The 20,065-nt window shown below is 48.5% G+C and overlaps 1 protein-coding gene across 3 annotated transcripts in view; it reads left to right on the forward strand.

Moving 5' to 3' along the window:
• The window catches only part of GLS (glutaminase), a 926,246-nt gene that overhangs the window by 533,070 nt on the left and 373,111 nt on the right, over positions 1-20,065 (forward strand). For all 3 annotated transcript variants that reach the window (XM_078680394.1, XM_078680395.1, XM_078680396.1), the window contains exon 13: positions 15,543-15,674. In XM_078680394.1, coding sequence (XP_078536520.1) covers positions 15,543-15,674 — 132 coding nt within the window. The remainder of the gene's footprint in view (positions 1-15,542; positions 15,675-20,065) is intronic.

The following is a 20,065-nucleotide window of genomic DNA, read 5'->3' on the forward strand; positions in this document are numbered from 1 at the left end:
TCCTTGGGAATTACGACTATCGTAGCCAGACGCTGGTCATACGGGAGAATACCCCGTTCCCGGGACTCCAAAAACATAGCACGAAGATAGGGCGCTACCCTGTCAGGGCGTAGCTTGTACAGCTCAATCGGTAACCCATTCGGGCCTAAGGCCTTGCCCGAACGGAGCGAGCGAATGGCAGTCGCTATCTCATCCGTAGTAAAAGGGGACTCCAGCGAGACACGGTCAAGATCGGAAACACTGGGCAAAGCTATATCGCGCAACAAAAGGCGAGAGTCAGCCACATCCCGTCCAGACACAGGGGTATAAACCACACGAAAATATTCCGCAAAACATTCAACGATTCCAACCGGGTCTGTCACTGCAACACCATTCGACGACTGAATCACAGGCACCACACGATTCGCCCTCTCTTTCTTATCCAACCACGCCAACAATTTACCCGCTTTATCCCCCACATCATACAGACGACCCTGCTGTTCGCGGAACATCAGTTTAGCCGCATCCGTGACCAAGGACTTATAAGCAAATTGTTTCAGACCCAGGGCGTGGAGCCTATCCGAGGTGACATCCGACTCTAAGTCGGCCTCCCTCTCCGCAATCTCTCTCTCAAGGTCCACCACCTCCCGATTCCTAGCCTTCTTGGATTCAGCAATAAGGGAAAGGGCCTGCCCACGAATCACTGTCTTAAAGGCCTCCCACAGGGATACCGCAGAGGAAACGGACCCCTCGTTGTCTAAAAAATAGGCATCCAAAGACTTAGTCAAAAGGTTACGGGTCTCAGGGGAGGTAAGGTACCAAGGGTTAATAGGAGCCACTCGGCCCGCCGCCTCCACCCCAATCTCAAAACAAAGCCAGAGCGGAGAATGATCGGAGATGCCCCGGGGGAGGTGTCTGATTTCACGCACCGCTGGCGTTTGCGCCGCGGGTATCAGGAAATAATCCAGTCTAGACAGACTCCCATGGGCCCCCGAATGGAAAGTGTATTGAAGCTGGGTAGGATGCAGAAGCCTCCAGCAATCCACCAAGCCAAACGTGTCTAGAAACCCACCCAGCCACTGATGGGCCGAAGGAGTATCCCTAGGGGGGTAACGATCGTGTAGACCGGAGATCACAGAATTAAAGTCACCTGCAATAAAGAGAGTACTATCAGGGAGGTTCAACAACACACGGCCCAAATCGGAAAAGGTAGAAGTCTGTAGGCCGGGGGGCACATAAACAGTAAACAAGGAGAGGGTACGACCCTCATAACGACCCACAAGGACAGCATAACGCCCCCTATCATCAAGGATCACATCATCAATAGCCAGGGGGAGGGAAGCCCGAACAAGGATACCCACCCCCCTGGAACCCGTGGTAAACCCCGAATGTGCGGCAAGGCGATACCCCCACCTATTCATCGCACGACAAGTATTGCCCACCAAATGAGTTTCCTGTAGAAAAACAATATCTGGAGATAAACGGCGTAGACATTTTAACACCACACTCCGCTTAATGCGATCTCCCAGACCGTTAACATTCCACGAAACAAACCTCAACCCGCTACCCCCATCCCACACAGCAACGCCGAAACCCCTCTGCAATGAGCATGACATAAAAAACAACAGAAGCAAGATAGTCGCCTTGAGAACATAACACACAAACATCGAACGTCCCAACCACCCACCCCCCAACAATCAAAATAACACCCCCCACCCTGCACCCCTGCAAAATGCTAAAAAGCCACCCCAACATGCAGTGTGCCTGTCGCCCAAGAACCCCCATTCTACAAAAAGACCCCGGAGGAGGAAAGGCTCCGGCCCACCTGCCACCCCGAGCAAGACAGATAATGAGGAGAACACATAAACAGTAGAGGTACTGAGGCATAGAATCCCTGAAAAGTTTACTCTATACGAGGGCCCAGGTGTAGACAAATTGTTCAGCTCTCCACACCACCCTCAGCACCACCCGGGTGGGCGTCGGACTCAGTCGCAGGAGGTCGGTCAGGCAGAGAGTCCAGCCAGTCATTCACAGAATCAGGCCGATCAAAGAAGAAGGTTCGGTCATTGTACTCGACGCGCAGCCTGGTCGGAAAAAGCATAGCGTAGCGTAACCCCATGTCCCGGAGACGTTTCTTGACACCACGGAAGCCCATACGCTGTTTCTGGACCTGTTGAGAAAAGTCCGGATAAAAGTTCACCGTGGCGTTCTCAAAGGCCACCGGGCCCTTCACACGTGATGCTTGCAGGATAGCGTCCCGATCCCTATAATGGAAGAGTTTCGCAACAATAGGCCTCGGCGGGGCACCTGGCTTACCCTGGCCCCCCGGAACACGATGGGCACGCTCCACTGCGAAAAATTTACTCAGACCAGACGGAGAGAGGTAGTTCTGGATCAAGTCCTCAACAAGGAGATCAACAGAGTGAGGTTCTGGATTCTCCGGAACTCCGACCACGCGCACATTACAGCGACGTGCCCTGTTCTCAAAGTCCTCCAAGCGCCGGGTCATGAAATCGTTCACCCTACGGAGGTTGCCAATCTCCGTCTGTATCTCCGAGACGTCCGCCGTGAGGCTGGATGACTTGAGATCCAATGACTTCACCTTCTCATTGGTTTTCGACAGGTCGGCTCGAATCAAGTTCACATCAATGGCCACGGTGTCAATTTTGTGGGCCAAAGCTTCATATTGTTGGCCTATCGTCTCCTTCATGGCAGAAATGGCGCCCATAATGTCCTGCAAGGACGGCTCAGTTGACGCGTCCACAATGTGGTCAGAAGTACTTGATCCGGGCAGGGCGGCTCCGGGGGACCCCTTCGAATGGGTGTAGCGGTCCATAACGTTAGACTGGACCGGGCCCCCACGCAGGGGCGTCTTGGTCTTCCGAGTCTCTCGGTCCCCTCTGCCTGCCATGCTAGAACTGCGTCACCAGGAGATTTACCAGGCTCGATGGAATGGCCACAGGAAAGTAGGGCTTCGGGATCAAAGAGCCGCTACCAGGGTACCACTAGTATAGGGCCAGCAGATAGGAGAATCTACCCGCCAAAGGCCCGACCGCCGTCTCGTTCCCCGGATCCAGCCCAGGCCAGGCTCCCCTGCCAGATGTCTCAGTCTGAGGCAGAAACGAAACCGAAACTTAAGAGGGGGACCCACAAGTCGAATCCCCCTGCCGCTGTTGTTCAACTCCAAGACGGCCACAGAGCCTCACCCAGTCCCGGGCGCACCTCGAGGGCGAAGCCCGAAAGTTCGAATCACCGTAACTCCGGCACCCCGGGTCCAAATCAAATTCCAAAAGTTCCAGGGCAATCAGCTCAGCGTCCTCTACACAAATCCTTGCAAAGAGTCAGGATATGTTCAGGATATCATGCCGGGAGTGGCGGGGGTCCGGGGAGCGCTGTGCTCACGCGGCCATCTCGGATGCCCGCCAAGCTCCTCCTCCAATCTCGTTCATTCTCAGTTAATGCCCCCTGTATTTGGAATTCTCTTCCCAAAGATCTTCGTTGCAACCCTTCCTACCCCCTCTTCAAAAAAAAACTCAAGTTGCTTCTTCTCAACAAATATTGGGGTCCTTAAGTATACTGAACTCTCTGTCCATTTACTCTTTGCATTACCTCTACGCACTCCTTCCTACTACCTTTCCTATAATCTCTCTCCTTCTTCCATCCTCAAACTACTCAACCCCTCTCTATCTACTTATTCAAATGTCCTCATTTTCTTTACATAGGAATCTCACACCAAGCCTTAGTTTGTCCACCCACCATGTGGAGGATTATAACAAAGGAACAACGGGAAGGACATTTTGTTTGTTTAAAGTGTATAAAAGATGGAGAACGTGTCCTTTCTACCCTCGTGATCGAGGACCTCTCTACACACCCTGGGCATATATGGCCCTGGGGATTTGTGATATAAATGCTTTCTACCCCTACAGTAGCCACAGAGGAGGGAGCCTCTTATGCTGTGGTGTTGTGTAGGGCGGCTGAGGCCTTGAGCTTCCTACGGTGGCAGTCAGGACGAATCGCCTGACCGAAGTGCTTCAGCTGGCAGCTGCCTCTTCGGAGCCCTTGCTTGCGTTCAATGAGGCCCTCACAGACATCCTACTAGGCACCTGGTCCAGACCTAGCACAGGGGCCCCTTGTGGCTAGGATGATTGTCCGACGCCACCGCCCGGCCCCGGCGACCCCATTTTCATCTCCCTACACCTATACCTGAGAGCTTGGTGGTCCAAGCCTCAACATCTAAAGGTGCGTTCCTTTCTGCTCCCCCAGGTAGGGAAACTAAGAAGCTGGACCATCTTGGGAAGAAGATGTTTTCTTCCACCAGCTTAGGACTGCGGTCGGTGAACACTGCATGTCTCTTAGGCCACTACACTCACTCTGTGTGGGATACGATTGCGCAGGTGCAGCCGCAGTGCCCGGAGGAGGCCCAGGTCACACTCTCCTGTGCAGTCGCAGAAGGGAGAGATGCTGCAAAGTACACCATCCGCTGTGGGCTGGACACCGCTTACTCACTGGGTAGAACGATTTCTACGTCAGTAGCTCTACGACGCTTTACCTGGCTGAGATCCACTGACTTTTCTGGGGACGTCCAATTAACCCTTTTGGACATGCCCTTTGATGGCCATCGCGTGTTTGGCGACAAGGCGGACGGCGCGCTTGAGCGCTTCAAGGACTCTAGAGCTATGGCCAGATCCATGGGCCTCGCCACCACATCATTCTGCCTTTTCGCCCCTTTCGTGGCTACAGAAAGGGTGCTCTACCACATTTTGCCCTGGGTCACAGGCCGGCGCTAGCTAACCAGCCCCTGCGCGGCTGGGGACGTGGGACCCAACGCCATGGGTCTGGGGTCCAGCGGGCGGGCCAGTCCACCTGTGCCCCCTCTGCAGCAGCCTCTAAGTCTTGATAGTACGACCTTTCAGGTCCATCAGTTGCCAGTGGGCGGCAGGATAAGCCATCCTCTAACCCACTGGCAAAACATCTCATCGAACAGGTAGGTTTTGCAGATAGTCCGAAGGGGATACTCCCTCCCCTTTGAGACTACCCTTCCCTCCATGCCATCAACACTCCATCGCATGTCGGAGGATCACTTGACACTTCTCTGTCAGGAAGTCACTGCACTCTTGGCCAAGGGAGCCATTGAGCGAGTCCCTATTGCAGAAGTAGGTTGTTGTTGCTACTCCCACTACTTCCTGGTGCCCAAGAAGGAAAAAGACCTGCGTCCTATCTTGGATCTCAGGGACGTCAACCGCTTCCTCTGGAAGGAGAAGTTCAAAATGTTGACGTTGGCTCAGGTCTTGTCTGCCCTCGATCCTGGAGACTTGGTGGTAGCGTTGGACTTGAAGGACGCCCCAATTTCACATCCCCGTCCTGCCTGCCCATCGGCGTTACCTATGGTTCATGGTAGACCACGAGCATTTTCAGTTTACCACGCTCCCCTTTGGCCTTACCAGCGCCCCCCCGGGTGTTCACGAAAGTGATGGCGGTGGTCGTAGTCCATCTGCGCAGATCAGGGGTTCTCGTCTTCCCCTATCTCGACGATTGGTTGTTGAAGCCGGGCTCGCCCCAGGCTGTCGTATCCCACCTCCAGACTACGGCAGACCTCCTGCATTCGCTGGGGTATCAACATGCCGAAGTCACACCTGATACCCTCTCAGAAGCTTCTTTTCATTGGAGCAGTTCTGGATACAGGGCAGTTTCGGGCTCATCCTCCCGAACAGCGAGTCCGGGATATTCTGGCTATGAAACTGATGTTTCAGCCTCTGTCCCGGATATCAGTGAGATTGACCTTAAGGCTGCTGGTCCTCATGGTTTCCTGCTTCCTGCTGGTGGACCGTGCCAGGTGGCACTTGCGGGCTCTGCAGTGGGACCTGAAGCTCCAGAGGACGCAGTATCAGGGGAATCTTTCTTATGTCATCCAGACCTCGGAGGGCACTGCACGCCAATTGCAGTGGTTGCTAACAAACCAGGATTGGGTCAACAGCAGATCCCTTTCCCTGGCCCAACCAGACTTCACAGTAGTGACAGATGCGCAGCCGCGGCCGGTAGTGGGAGTACCGGCTGGGCGGTGACGTGGGGAGGGACAGGGTGGGGGGTAGTAATGTATGGATTACGAACTTTAACAGGTAAGTAAACATAAAAATAAATAAAACTAATTTCTTTGCTCGCACTGCATTGCATTTGGTGATGCAGTGCAAGCAACAAAATTTGTTTTATTTATTTTTATGTTTACTTACCTGTTAAAGTCCGTAATCCATACATTACTACACCCCACCCTGCCCCTCCCCACGTCACCGGCCGGCCGGTACTCCCAATCCCGGCCGCGGCTGCAGATACGTCCCTTCTGGGATGGGGTAGCCACAGGGGAGAGGCGGAGATCAGAGGCCTCTGGTCTCCGGCAGAGTCCGGGCTCCACATAAACTTTCTGGAGCTCCGAAAGATTCATCTTGCACTGAAAGCATTCCTTCCTTCTGTCAAGAAAAGAGTAGTGCAGGTGTTCACGGACAACACCACTGCCATGTGGTACTTCAACAAACAGGGCAGGGTGGGATCGTTGACCCTATGTCAAGAGGCCCTTCGCCTCTGGACATGGCTGGAACATCAGGGCATGTCCCTGGTGGTTCAGCTCCTGGCAGGTCTGCTGAACGCTATGGTGGACAAACTCACCTGCCAGTGCATGATGGATTGCGAATGGCGTGGACGAACTCACCCGCCAGTGCATGATGGATCATGAAAGGCGTCTTCACTCAGCGAGGGTGCAAAGTCTCTTTCAGCAGAGGAGAGATCCTTGCTTAGATCTGTTCACCACCAAAGAGAACGCGCAATGTCAGCAGTTCTACGTGTTGGAATTTCCGAGGCGGCACTCGCTCGGCAACACTTTTTGTCGTGAGTGGAGTTGCAGTCTTCTATACACCTTTCCGCCAATAGCACTTCTGGCCAGAGTGCTATACCACTTCTGGTCAGAGTGCAACCGGGCCCAAGTCATTATTGTGGCTCCGGATTGGGAACAAAGAGTCTGGTATCTTGAGCTATTGAATATGGCCATCAATCCTTCGATCAGACTGCCTTTTCAGGAGGGTATTCTGTCGCAGCTGCAGGGGACGGTCCTCCACCCGAACTTGTACTGACTCCACCTCTTTGTGTGGAGATTGAGCGGCAACAGTTGACAGCTTTCGACCTTCCTCCCGAAGTCTGTAATGTAATCTTGGCAGCCAGGTGTCCCTCCACTAAAACTGTATATGCCTGTAGATGGAACAAATTTGTGGGATGGTGCACAGCAAAGGCACCTTTTCTGCCCCCCTTCAGAGGTTCTCCTCTTCGTTCTTTCTTTGGCCCAGCAGGGCTCTGGTCTGGGCACTCTAAAAGGCTATCTTTTGGCCGTTCGAACGTTCTTCGCCTTCCTGATCAGCTTTCTCTTTTCAAGTCCCCTATTGTAAATAGATTTCTTAAGGGCATTACTCACCTCTTTCCTCCTATTCGTTTCGTAATGGACCAATGGGACTTGAATCTGGTTTTAACGTACCTTATGTGTGCTGCTTTCGAGCCATTACAAAATTGTCCTCTCAGACTCTTGACTCTAAAGAATGGGTGCCATCACCTCTGCTCACAGTGTGAGTGGGCTTCAGGCTCTGTCTTCTAAGCCTCCTTTCCTTGCTGTTCACCCGGACAAGGTTGTCCTTCGAACTCGACCTCCTTTTCTTCCCAAAGTGGTTTCCTCTTTCTACATAGGACAGACCATCACTTTGTCCACCTTCTTCCCGCACCCTTCCAAGGAGGAAGAGAGACTCCACCGTCTGGATCCAAAACATGCGTTATCTGTTTATCTAGATCGCACAAAACAATTCTGGGTAGATGATCAACTCCTTGTTGGCTATTTGTGTGCCAAGAAAGGTCGGGCTGTGTAAAATCAGGCCTTCTCTTGATGGGTCATCCTTTGCGTTAAAATCTGTTAGTCCTTGGTGAAAAGGGAGCTGCGGTAGGGCTGCGCGCCCATTCCACCAGGTCGACGGCAGCTACTACTGCTTTGGTACGTGGAGTCCCCCTCGGTGACATCTGCCAGGCAGCCGCGTGGGCATCTCTGCACATGTTCACAAAACATTACTGCCTGAGTTGCTAAGTCCAGAGGGATAGCATTTTTGGCCGTTCAGTTCTCCAGGACTTTCTGGTGTGAACTATTCTATGGTATGGAATCTATAACTAATAGTCTCTTTCAGATGAACAAGTTACTTATCTTCAGTAACGATATATCTGTAAGAGACATATATTAGTTATAGATTCCTTACCGCCCCACCCATCCTCCCCTTTCCGCAATCTGACTTCTAGAATGACGGGCTCCCTTTCAGGGCCCTGGTTTTGTGCACTAATGGTCAGTGTCTTGCATGGAATGTCGTGTAAAGAACAGACGTCAGAGTGCAAGGGTGGGGTCTAAGTAGATACCGCAACATCATTCCAGCGAACGCGACTACCTACCTGCAGGGGTACTGCTAAAATTTCCGGATCCAGTCTGAAGCCTGGGGGTAATTCTAAGGTAAGTAATCTATAACTAATATATGTCTCTTACAGCTATATTGTTACCAAAGGGAAGTAACTTGTTCTTTTGGAGGGAATGTATCCAGCTGAGCTGCAGCTAACACAAGTGCCAGGTGTATAAAGTCACATAGCACCTATTCTTACGCTTTGTGTGGGGTCCAGCCTCGCTCCTCCATGGAAAAAGCTGTTTTGTTTGCATTCTCCAGGCATGCACCAAAAGGAAATGGCTTTATGGACTAACCTGCATGCATTCTTTTGGCACTATTCTCTCGAGGCTTCTTCCCAGAGCATGTTTGATTTTGCAGAAATTGCTTTGCAGTTCGTTTCCCTTGATTAAAATTGACCAATCCTATCTTCTCCTGCTCACTTTCTCATTTAAAATCTAACCACTAGTTGAAAATGGAAAAGGTTTTATAACAACTTTCACTGTTAACCTGTAGGCTTCTTTACATTATCAATGCCCAGCCACAGACCCCTTAGCCAATCTCTAAGGGGTCTGACCTTACCAGTTGGGCCTTTTTCTAAAGAAGGGAGCTGTTAAGAGAGTGTGCATACATGATGGGCAGGTGTTATTCTATGTATGATGCATGCATGTGTAGATGGTACTTACTCACAAGGTTCTGAATGAACAGTTACAGCAATAGTTTTTGTTCGATGATTAGGGAGCACAAAGAAATTTGTGTGAAATATAGGCTCCAGCATAGATACATTACTGGACCTCTCTCTGGGTATGTCATTTGCCCTAGAGTTAAACTATCAGAGGCCCAAAAAAGGGGAAACGAGTAAATAACAGTCTTGGGGCCAAACTTAAATAAGGTTGGCTGAGAAGGAACTCCATTGCAATTTCAGGGGGCAGTAGCTGCATACAAAAAACCTTTCACTCCATAACGCCTTCCAGAGTATCTCATATTCTAGTACTAAGGAACTATGCAAGAGAAGTCCCTTCTCTATAATGCAATCATGGTTTAAATACCGAATCAAACTGGAGACAGATGGCGTTTTCATGCTGCAGCCGGTTAGCCCCTAGCTGATAAACTGTGGCTGGTGCATCAAACACTATGGGCCTGATTTAGGGTTCGGCGGACTGGATACTCTATCACAAATGTGACAGATATCCCTTCAGTCATATGACAAGTGCATTATGTCCTATGGCGCTACAGGATGATTTAGTCTTGCTACAACGAGAAGAACATCATTACATGTTGCCATAGGAACATGCAATGTGGAACCCTGAGGCAGGAATAAAATAATACATTTTGCGTAAACATGCTGTACTTGCAGAAATCAGTGGCAGATCCTTATGTTATCAGCCTTTGGTGTCTCAAATCTAAGGAAATGCTCTCTGATGCACCCAAAGGCCATCTAGAGCATGAGCCAAAGTTGGACATTACCAAGCACACACAACCAGGCCAGTCACATTGCAGGTCTCAGGGTTTGTTCCATCTCGAAGTCCTAGTTGCATAATAGCTCTCTGTCGTGAGATAAGTCCGAGATGATTGTTCGAAGGACAAGTCTCTCCGAAGCACAAGAATACCAGGTGGAAGTCTGCTCCACTTCGTTCCCACTCCAGAAAGAGGTTGTTCAGTCAAATGTCAAAAGGCCAGGCTGGAGTTTCTCATGCCATCTTCAACTCCGTAGTAGGTAGAGGTCTTAAAGAAGGAGATGCTGCATGGAATCCATGGGGCCGTCAGGCAGACTAATGCTGGCAGAGCCTTCCCCAGTACCGACTGAGCCAACAGCCTGTTCAGCAGCCTTGTCTGCGTTGGAGCTAGGCCACACCTCCGCTCCCTTGCTGTTGTCCACACCGGTTGCGTTTTCTTCGGCACCAGCCAGAGCTCTGGAGGCATCACTTCCTAATTTGACCCAGATGTTGATCCTTGATTCGGAATCACCACAATCACCTCAGTCTCAATCAGTGTCTGTTTATGAGTCCACTAAAACACAGCACTAGATGTGGAAGGATCCTTCTGCAGTGGGTTTGACTCAATTCCAGCTCTTGAAGCCATGGTCTGCTCAGATTCAGGTGAAATACATGACCTTCAAAATTACTTACTAATGAGGAAGTTGACAATTTGCTAATCCTTACTACACTGATGTTATTTTGTATTTAGACCTCAAGAATGTATGTTCCTTTGATACCTTGCCGGAGATAAAACTAGCAAATATTTCTCCAAATTCAGAGTCTTTGTTAGTTGTTAATGAAGTTTTGACAGAAACCTTAAGGTGATGTAGTTCAAACTATTTTCAGTGCCACTGTCTTGCTGTCCGTTGGCCAGCTGTAATTGATCTGGCTTTTTGACACAGCAGCCAACAACAAATAGATTTATAGTTCAGGCCTAGGTCAGTAAGATGCCTTCCGCACTACTCTGCCTGGCAGGAAATCGAAAAACACTGACTCTTTTGGCAAGAGGGTGTTCTCTCTTTTTTTAAATGTATTTATTTTTGTATTTCTTCTTTATTGGTTTTTAATATTACAGGACATACTTGGCAGTCTGATATAGGAAATGCACTGATGCTCTTTGGGCTAAGGCAAGAGAGATCTTGCTCGCCCTTCCCTAGGATTTCCAACATACCCTTGCTGCTTATGACAGCCTGAATGTGGCCTAGTACATGATACAGCCCATCTTCAACACAACAGAATATATGGGCAGTGCTGTGTGTAGCAGTGATTCACCGTCGTGTTTGGATGCATACCACAGATTATTCCATGGATAGGAAGACATCCTTTATGGACATACCTTTTTAAAGGTTCTAGGTTGTTTGATGGCAAAGCAGACTCCGCTTTGGAGAGGTTCAAGGTTAGCTATACTACAACCCACTCTCTGGACATGTTATCTATCACCAGCTCACCAAAAATACTCACATTTCAGACGTTACTCCAGGCCTCTGGCCTACCTCCAGAGGTAGCCATCTCTGCCATTTCCTCAACTTCATTGTGGGGTGGGAACACTTCCACTTCACCGTCCTTCCTTTCGGCCTCACCTTTTCTGCTAGGGTATTTACCAACACGATCGAGGTGGTTGCCACCTATCTTCGCACGTCAGGATATACATGCATTTCTGTACCTAAATAACTGGCTTTGAAAGTGATCTTTTCACAGTCAGTCACAGACCACGTGAAGATGACGTGCTCAGTACTGTCTTCCTTGAGGTCTGCCATCATCAACAAGCTGAAAACTCACCTCTGGTCATTGCAGAGGATTTCATTTATAGGGCCCTTTCCAGATACAGTCGCCTTCAAAGCCTTTCAGCCACTGCATTGAATCTGGGACACTCAGGACCTGATCCTGATGTTTCGGGCTTGTTCCTGTGTTATGGTTCATACGATTCTGAAGCTTATTGGTTTCATGGCCTTGTGTGGCCTTGTTTATCCTGTGGATGCCTCATGCAAATTTGTATTTGCGGGTTCTGCATTAGAATATTCACCTTCAGTGGGCTCAGATCTGGGGGTGTCTCTTGGGCAAATTAGTGTGTTAAACGAAGAGACCCATTTCCTTCAATGGTGGATGAAGGATGCCAACCTGAACTGTGGCAAGTTGTTCTCCCTGCCCCATCTAAGGCTCAGGTGATGATAGATGATGATGGAGTGGAAGCCACTTGGACGAGGGGATCAGAGACCTTGTGTCTCTGATGGAGTAGAGGCACCACTTAAATCTCTGCAGCTCCATGACATTCAGCTGGCCTTAAAGGCGTTTCTTCATTCCAGGAGGAGCAGCCTTGTTCACATTCTAAAAACCAACACAATGCCCATGTGGTACTGCAACAAGGAGGGTGGGGTGGGATCTCCTCTATAGTGCCAGGAGGCGATGAGATAGTGGCGCCGGCCTGACTCTCAATCACCAGGCAGGCTACCTGAACACTCAACCGACCATGAGTAGCATTCCCACCCAAAGGTAGCTCAAAGTGCCTGAGCTTTGTGGGGTGTACTTTGGGCAGATCTTCTCACTCCTCCTGAGAACGCTTGCTGTTGAGCATTTTTCTCAAGAGTCTTGTACCCTGAGCAGCTGAGTCTGAGCATCTTCCCACTCCTTCGTCTGTCGCTTTAGGGGGAAGCTGCTGTCCCAACAACAGGGCGCAGGGTTCTGCACTCAAACCTCTACACACTACACCTCCTTGCGGGGAGATTTAGTAGAACCAGATGAGTAGTTTTGACCTCTGTCGGGAATGATTTTGGACGCTTGTCATTCGTCCATAAAGAAATCTTTTCTGGCTGCGGGGCATAGTTTGTGGCCTGGTACAAGGACCGTTGATTTAATTCACCTCAGGTTAACATTTCTGATGTACTTCTGTTTGTTCAGTCTTTGGCTTGGCATAGTTTTGCTGTGGGCTCTGTTAAACCTTACTTGTCAGCCATTTCGGCCTTTCTGCCTTTGTCTGATCCACCGTCTTTGTCCAAATGTTATATGTCCCCTCTTGCATCTTTTATTGAGCCTCAGCGGAACCTTAATTTGGTACCTACATTTTTAGTGTGCATACCTTTCGAATCCACTGGATTTTGATCTTTGTGATTGCTGAAACTTAACCGAAAACTTCAGCGCATTTCGTCACTACAGAAAAGCTGGCGATAACGATTCTGGCGTCCTTTCTTCTGAAAGTGGTGTCATCGTTCACCTTCAGTGTGAAGAAGTCCATTATGCTTTGAAGAGAGTTGGATCCCAAGAGAGCCCTTAGTTTCTTTATAGTTTGGACTAAGGAGCAAAGGTTAGAGAACCAATTCTTTATTGGATTCACCGTTGCAAGGGGAGAAAGAACTGTCCAAAAGTAGATCCTTTAAAGCTGGATCATGCTCTGTATCAAGATGTGCTATGCCTTGGCCTGGAAGGAATCTCCTTAGTGCCGTAAGCTCATTCCACTAGAGCCAAAGCCACCACAACAGTGCTACCTTGAAGCTTTCCAGTGCCGGGCATTTGCCAGGCTGCTGCGTAAATGTACATGCACACCTTCACTAGGCACTACGATATCAACTCCCTCATGCACGGAGAGAGTAATTTGTCCTGCTTTGTACTGCAGGACTTCTTGGTGTGATGTCCACTCCTCAGACTCACTGCCTTAGGAGAGTACTGCTTTGTTATCTATTTTAACAAAAGAGGAGCCTGTGGTTCGACGTTTCCTTCAGAAGTACAGATTACTCACCATCAGTAACATTCTATGTCATGGATACTGTTCCTAACCACCCTCTTTGATCCCCCATCCTGCTGAGTGAACCTTTTGGTGATAATAGGTTCTGTGTTAGCCTTTGCACACTCTTGTGGTTTTCGATCTGTTTCTGATACTCCAAATCTGAGGGCACAGAATGCTTTATTGTTGACTGACGACAGAATGCGTTATTGTTGACTGCCGAGAGGGTGCAGGTGTGGCAGCTATATTTGATTCTGCACCCTCACTTCTGGAGGCACGACAAATGCACAGCAGAGGCTAATTGTGCCACCTGTTGGCTGGAACAATGTCTGTAAAGTTTCTGGATCCAGTCTGGCACCGGCTGGAAATCAAAAGGTCAGCAATCTGCGGTTACAAGCATTACTAAAAGTAAGTTAGTTGTCCTTTAGTCATGCTGCATCCTCTTCTTCTATGTGCCTTGATGGGTTTCCCTTTTTAGCTGCATTTGTAGCCTGTTTAGATCTTTTAATGAGCGTTGGGCTCACAGTATATGCCATAAGACATTCCTTCACATCCTCGGGGAAAGGTGGCACTTAGCAGAGTTTTCAGTAATTGAGACTGAGAATAGGTAGGCCAGAATTGTGTACTTGCAGAACATTAAAGTGGCGGGTATTCTCCTCATAAGACATGTAAATTAATTTTTCTGACCTACACCTTGTGCAGTCTGCTGAACGGTACAGAGAAATCCATGTATTCTTAACTTCTTGATCATTAGGTTTGATGTACAGTATATGTCTAATAGTTGTGCCATTTGTGGCAGTGGGATGGAGAGGTATCCTCAAAATCCCCTCCCCAACCCCGCCTTTCTTCTGGAGCTGCTGCTTCTCTGACTCGGTAACCCGTTGCTTGTGACAAACTTAAAAGCTGTATGCGCAGCTCTGGTTAAAGCTGCGCCTTCTGATCTGCCTCCACGAGCGTCGGCTATGTATGCTAACAAGCTTGAGGGCCAATGGCTTTTAGGGTGCAGGGTAAAGCACCGGTAGAATCTGACCTATTTTTGTTCGTTCAACAGCACCCACCAACTCTGAACTCCAGCCATATACTTAGCTTTGCCATTGAAGGTGTAGCAGAGTGCTATTCATAGGAGGAGTCAATTGCGAAGAAAGTCACCTAGATCAATACATTTGAGATCAGATTGAGATCCACTCTAGAACGACCACTTCCACGCTCTTTATAGGAGTTCCAGGTTTAAAAATGTGCCAAGCGACCTCTGGATGGCCATGCATATATGCATTATAGAAGCAAGGTCGAAAACACAGCTTTGTAGAATGTTTCACTAGCTTTTGCTAGTTTAATCCTGAGATCTGATTTCTGCATGGTCACTACTTTGGAAGTTTTCAAAGACGAGGAGTCTGCTGGAAAATGTCACTGAAGTTTCTTTCTCTGCCTAGCGGGAACTGAGCTGTCAAAACATGTCTGAACCCGATGGTGTACAAAATACTGCCTCAGGTGCAGCCTGTGGCCTGTTATCATGTGGGTTTGAGGGAGGTATCATGAGGCACCTCGAAATATGATTGAAGAAAAACAACTTACTTCTGGTGATGACTTCTACAGCTGTATTTAAAGCACCTCTGGCTCCACCTGGCACTGATGAAGGATATTGCTGAAAAATTCTGGATCCAGTTTGACACTTGGAGAGATTTCCAGGATAAGGTATATTTGGTGCGATCATGAACAGACTTACCGAAGGTAGATCCACTTTTTTTTAAATGCAGTGCGAGTGTGGCAGCTACCTGCATCCCCTTGAAGTTTAAATAGGAGATGAACTAATTGAAAATGCGGGTGGTTTTAAAAATGTATGAATCGATGTTGATTTACCATTCGTAACTGTTGCTAAAGAATTCGAAAGGAGAGTATATCTGTTATTAATTGTGACATTTCTTTTAGGTTGGTCTTCCAGCAAAATCGGGAGTTTCTGGTGGGATTCTTCTTGTTGTTCCAAATGTCATGGGCTTGATGTGCTGGTCTCCGTGCTTGGACAAGTTGGGCAACAGTGTCCGAGGAATTCAGTTTTGTCATGTAAGCATCACACGTGCTTTAGCGTTTTATTTAGAAAAATGAAATGTGCAGTTATATTCAGAGGCAAACGCGAAACCGGAAGACTTAAGCAGAATGTGGGAACACTCACTTGCGCACCGTCACTATTGCGCCTGGTCATTGTGCTGACTATCGTTTCTGCTGCTTATCACCTTGTTTACATCCGCTACGCACTGAGCTCGGAGCCTGTTTCTGTTCCCTTAATAATCATGCCATAGTTCGCTCGTAAGAATGAATGTTACACCTTGTGCAGAAGGTGTCAGTGTGTAAAAGGTGTTGCACTTTAATGGTGCGTTTGTAATCTTCATACCAACAGAACATTTGCGATACTGATAATATTTGTATGTTTCAACCAGCTCCTAAATTCGGAAGTTTTAAACTCGCATTACTAAGACATCTTGTACTTTTTTAAGCTGTGAGGAAAATTGTCATTTCAATCCTGAGGGTCCTGAAGGAGAGGAGACCCTAATATTTTTAGCCACAATGCGCCACCATGTCTTGGGTCCATGATCCCGAACCTAAATAAGAGAATTACACTCAGTGTCAGTTTCCTGTTCTGAGCCTATGTGGTATACTTGCCAACTACTGGAAGGACAGGAAACTGCTTCTGTCGCTGTTGTAATGCACAGCTTTTCATGCCAGTGGCGCCTACATATCCATATGTAAATAAGGGCATTACACAATCCCTGCGTATAGGAGTGTCCTTGGTAGTTTATTTTTTTCCAGCAAATAATGTGGATGAGGACCTACTTCTCTCAGACTCAGTAAATGTCCTACATCGACTGTGGTATTTATAATTTGTATTTTTGGATCTATTCTTCTTTGGGTTTTTTTTGCTGTACCTTTCTCTTCTTATTCCTGTTAGGTGGGGTTGCTTCCGCTCTAACACCCCACCGTCAAATGTGCCTTGCCATCGGCCATTTGCAATACCTGATCATCATATTGTTTGTGTTTCATTTCGCAATATGAAAGTACCTGGTCGCTTTTAACCATATAGAGTGTATCAGACAGACCTTTTTAGTCGCAGGGAAGGGCTGTGTGGAGCATCCTACGAACAGGAGACGCCGGATGGTTTGGACCATTGCATGCTTATAGTAATACAGTACTATGTGTGTGCTTTTTCAATTTGTCTTTTTTCCTAAAATGCATCAGAGTGTGGTATTCTGATAGGTTCCCTAAGGTCTTCCTCTTAAACAGAAAAGCATTTTTGCATGCAGTCAGCCATACTTCAGATCATTTCTATAGTCAATTTGTTTAATTAGAAAGATACCTTCACAAATAACATGAATAAAACGAACATTATCAGGTGCAACAGTTATTGCATTATTCCTTATTCATACGTTGTTTATAAACAGTTAGTAGTATCTCTAATCCCAGTAAAGTGACAGTGCGTTACATCAATTTTATCTAAATTGTGAACGTCTTCAATTCTAATAAAGTGCAAATGCATAGACCCATACTTATTCATAATTCATCAATCATATCACAGAGTCCAGTAGAATAAAAATACTGTTAGAAATTGGGTTACTGGTTGACTGGGGTATGAGCCCTGGGCAAGCAGCAACCACAATCCTAGTCAGGGTAAGAGGTAGACAATCCTCATATTAACCTGTGCGCAACCTCTGGAATCTTGGCACAGAGCAGTCGGGCTAAACTTAGAGGGTATGTGTAAAGTATTAGTGCAACACTTCAAACAGTAATCAGATGGCAGAATCCAGGTGCAGATGCAAGGTTGTTGGAAGCCTGTTATGCCCTTGAGGCTTCAGATCAGGAGGCCAGCCAACTAGCCTTTGGAGTCACTGGTTCTGGGGTCAAGAGGTGCAGGTGCAGTCCTTCTGACCCAGGCAAGGAGGGCAGCAGTTCAGCATAGCAGGGCATCAGTTCCTTTCAGAACAGCAGTCCAACAGAGTGGCAGTCCTTCTTCCTGGTAGAGTATCGACAGGTACAGATGTATACTGTCTTGGTAGTGTCTGAGGTCCAGTATTTATATCAAGGGGTGCCTTTGAAATGGGGATACTTTAAAGACATGCCTTTGAAGTGCACAGAAGTCCTCCCTTCCTGCCCTGGGACCTTACTAACTACAGGGGATATGCAGCCCTTTGTGTAAGAGCAGTACACAACCTATTTAGGTATAAATGAGGCTATGATCAGCTCCTCCCTCGCTATGATCAGCTCCTCCCTCCCATGCTGCCAAGGCGGCCCATTACGGCACACCTGCGCTCCTATTGTGTGTGGGTGTCTAGGTGGAATACATCAAGTCCACTGCCAACTGCACCCAGTCATGTGATCAGAGGAAGGCTGCAGGCACAAAATGGCTGAGGTAAGAAAATGCCAACTTGATAAAAGTAGCATTTTCAGAATTGTTATTTAAAATCCGACTTCACCATGAATTAGGGGTTGAAATTAGAATTCCAGAGAGACCACACATGGACCAGGTAAATCTTCCCATTTGGAAATTATGCTGATAAAATGTAATAAGATAATCTCAGTGATATCCTATGGGAGATATCCCATAGCTCTCTGATCCAGCTCTCCCCTGTGCCGGCTGTGCTGCCAGCACTCACTGCTGCTTCTGTTGCCTAAACTGTTGCTTATGGTCTCACCTTGCTTTCTGGCTCACTGCTGTAATTCTTTTTTTGTTCAATCCTTGCTCTTAAATCTTGGAATTTTGCTCACTTACTCTCCTTTCCGCACATTTCCCCACCTCCCGCCAAATCCCTCTCCAGCTCGCTGCACCGTTCTCCCGCTCCCCCCACCCACTGCCTTTCAGCTCCCGTTCTCCTGCCAGGTTCTACTTAATGGAGGTCGCAGAGCAACCCCATTGAGCAGGCCCCAGACCCAGCTCTCCTCAGTGCCAGCTGCAGTGCCAGCCCTCGCCGCTGCTGCCTAAACTATTGCTTCTGGTCTCACCTCGCTTTCTTTCTTGCTGCTCTTATTCTTTTTTGCTCAGTCCTTGCTCTCACATCTTGGACTTTTGCTCACTGCTCCTATGCTTTTTCGCTCAGTCCTTCATATTAAATTATGGACTTTTGCCCAATCCTTCCTTTTAAATCTTGGACTCATGCTCACTTGCTCTTCTTTCCACCCGGTTTTCCCGTCTCCTGGTTTCCACCCTCCCGCAAACCCCTCTCCTGATCACTGCGCTGTTTTCCTGCCTCCTGACAAGCCCCAACCATTGCCTACAAGCGCCCCGCCCTCCACACAGTTCCTACTTTATGGAGGCTGCCAAAGGCAAGCCGGTCTGTGCCTCGACTGTGTCCAGCACCAGGATGCCCGGTCCTCGGCCTACCCACAGATAAGACACCATCGCTCTTCATTCCCTGAACACCAGATGACCCAGTGAACGCTGCTGCCATGTCACACTGCACTTCACAGTATGACAATTCTCCTGCTCCAGATGCTCCTTCTCCTGCACCAGCATACCTACTGTCACGCTACAAAGCACCATGCAGACCTCTCGTCACTCCACGGCAGAAGCAACACACCGACTCCACTGTCTATTCCTCAACACGCTTTCCATGTGCAAGCATTCCACTGAATTATGGGACCTTATCTCTACCCTCGCACACAACATTGTTTTCCTCACCGAGCCTGGCTCAACCTCACATATATAAAGTCACTCACCAGAACCGCGCCAGCAAGCCGGGAGGAGAAGAAGCCATCATCCACAAAGAAACCATACAGTGCACCATCGACAACACAATTCCCTTGGAATATCTCAACTTCAAGCTGAACACTGATGACAAGACAACCATCAGAGACTCCCTTGCGAACTGACCCCATGGCTCACAATCCAGCTCCTGCTACACCATCACAGACTTCATTGCACCCCTAGCCTTTGACTCCAGGGACTACATCTTGCTTGATGACCTAAATTTCCACATTGGCAGTATTAGCAGCCTCGGATTAACCCAGATCGCCCAGGACCCTACGCACACCGCCAGACACACGCTGAACCCCATCTTCACCTCCAGCAACTGCGCCAAATACAGCCACGTCATAGAACCCCATGGACTGATCATTCCATCGTGCACTTCAGCATCTCCAGCCCCCGTACTCCCACCCCAAAGATGTCCAGCGCCCCCCATCGTAGGTGGAACAAAATTTCAGAGACCAGCTAGAGGGACGTCCTCGACACCTCCAACCACTTCCACCAAACTCGAATAAGGAGTTAAGAACGTCAAAGCCTGGCTCATGAATTGTACCCATAGCATCGTCCCCATCAAGAGCAGAAAATAGAGAAAATCCACCAAAAAGGCCAACTGGTACACCCAAAAACTCAGAACAGCGAAACGAGACAGCAAACCGCTACAGAGACGAAGGCACACCAGAAAAGAAACCTCCGACAGGGCAACATTGAAGACCTCCCTCAA

Source organism: Lissotriton helveticus, chromosome 3_1 (genome assembly GCF_964261635.1).
Source record: "Lissotriton helveticus chromosome 3_1, aLisHel1.1, whole genome shotgun sequence".
NCBI classification, from domain to species: domain Eukaryota; kingdom Metazoa; phylum Chordata; class Amphibia; order Caudata; family Salamandridae; genus Lissotriton; species Lissotriton helveticus.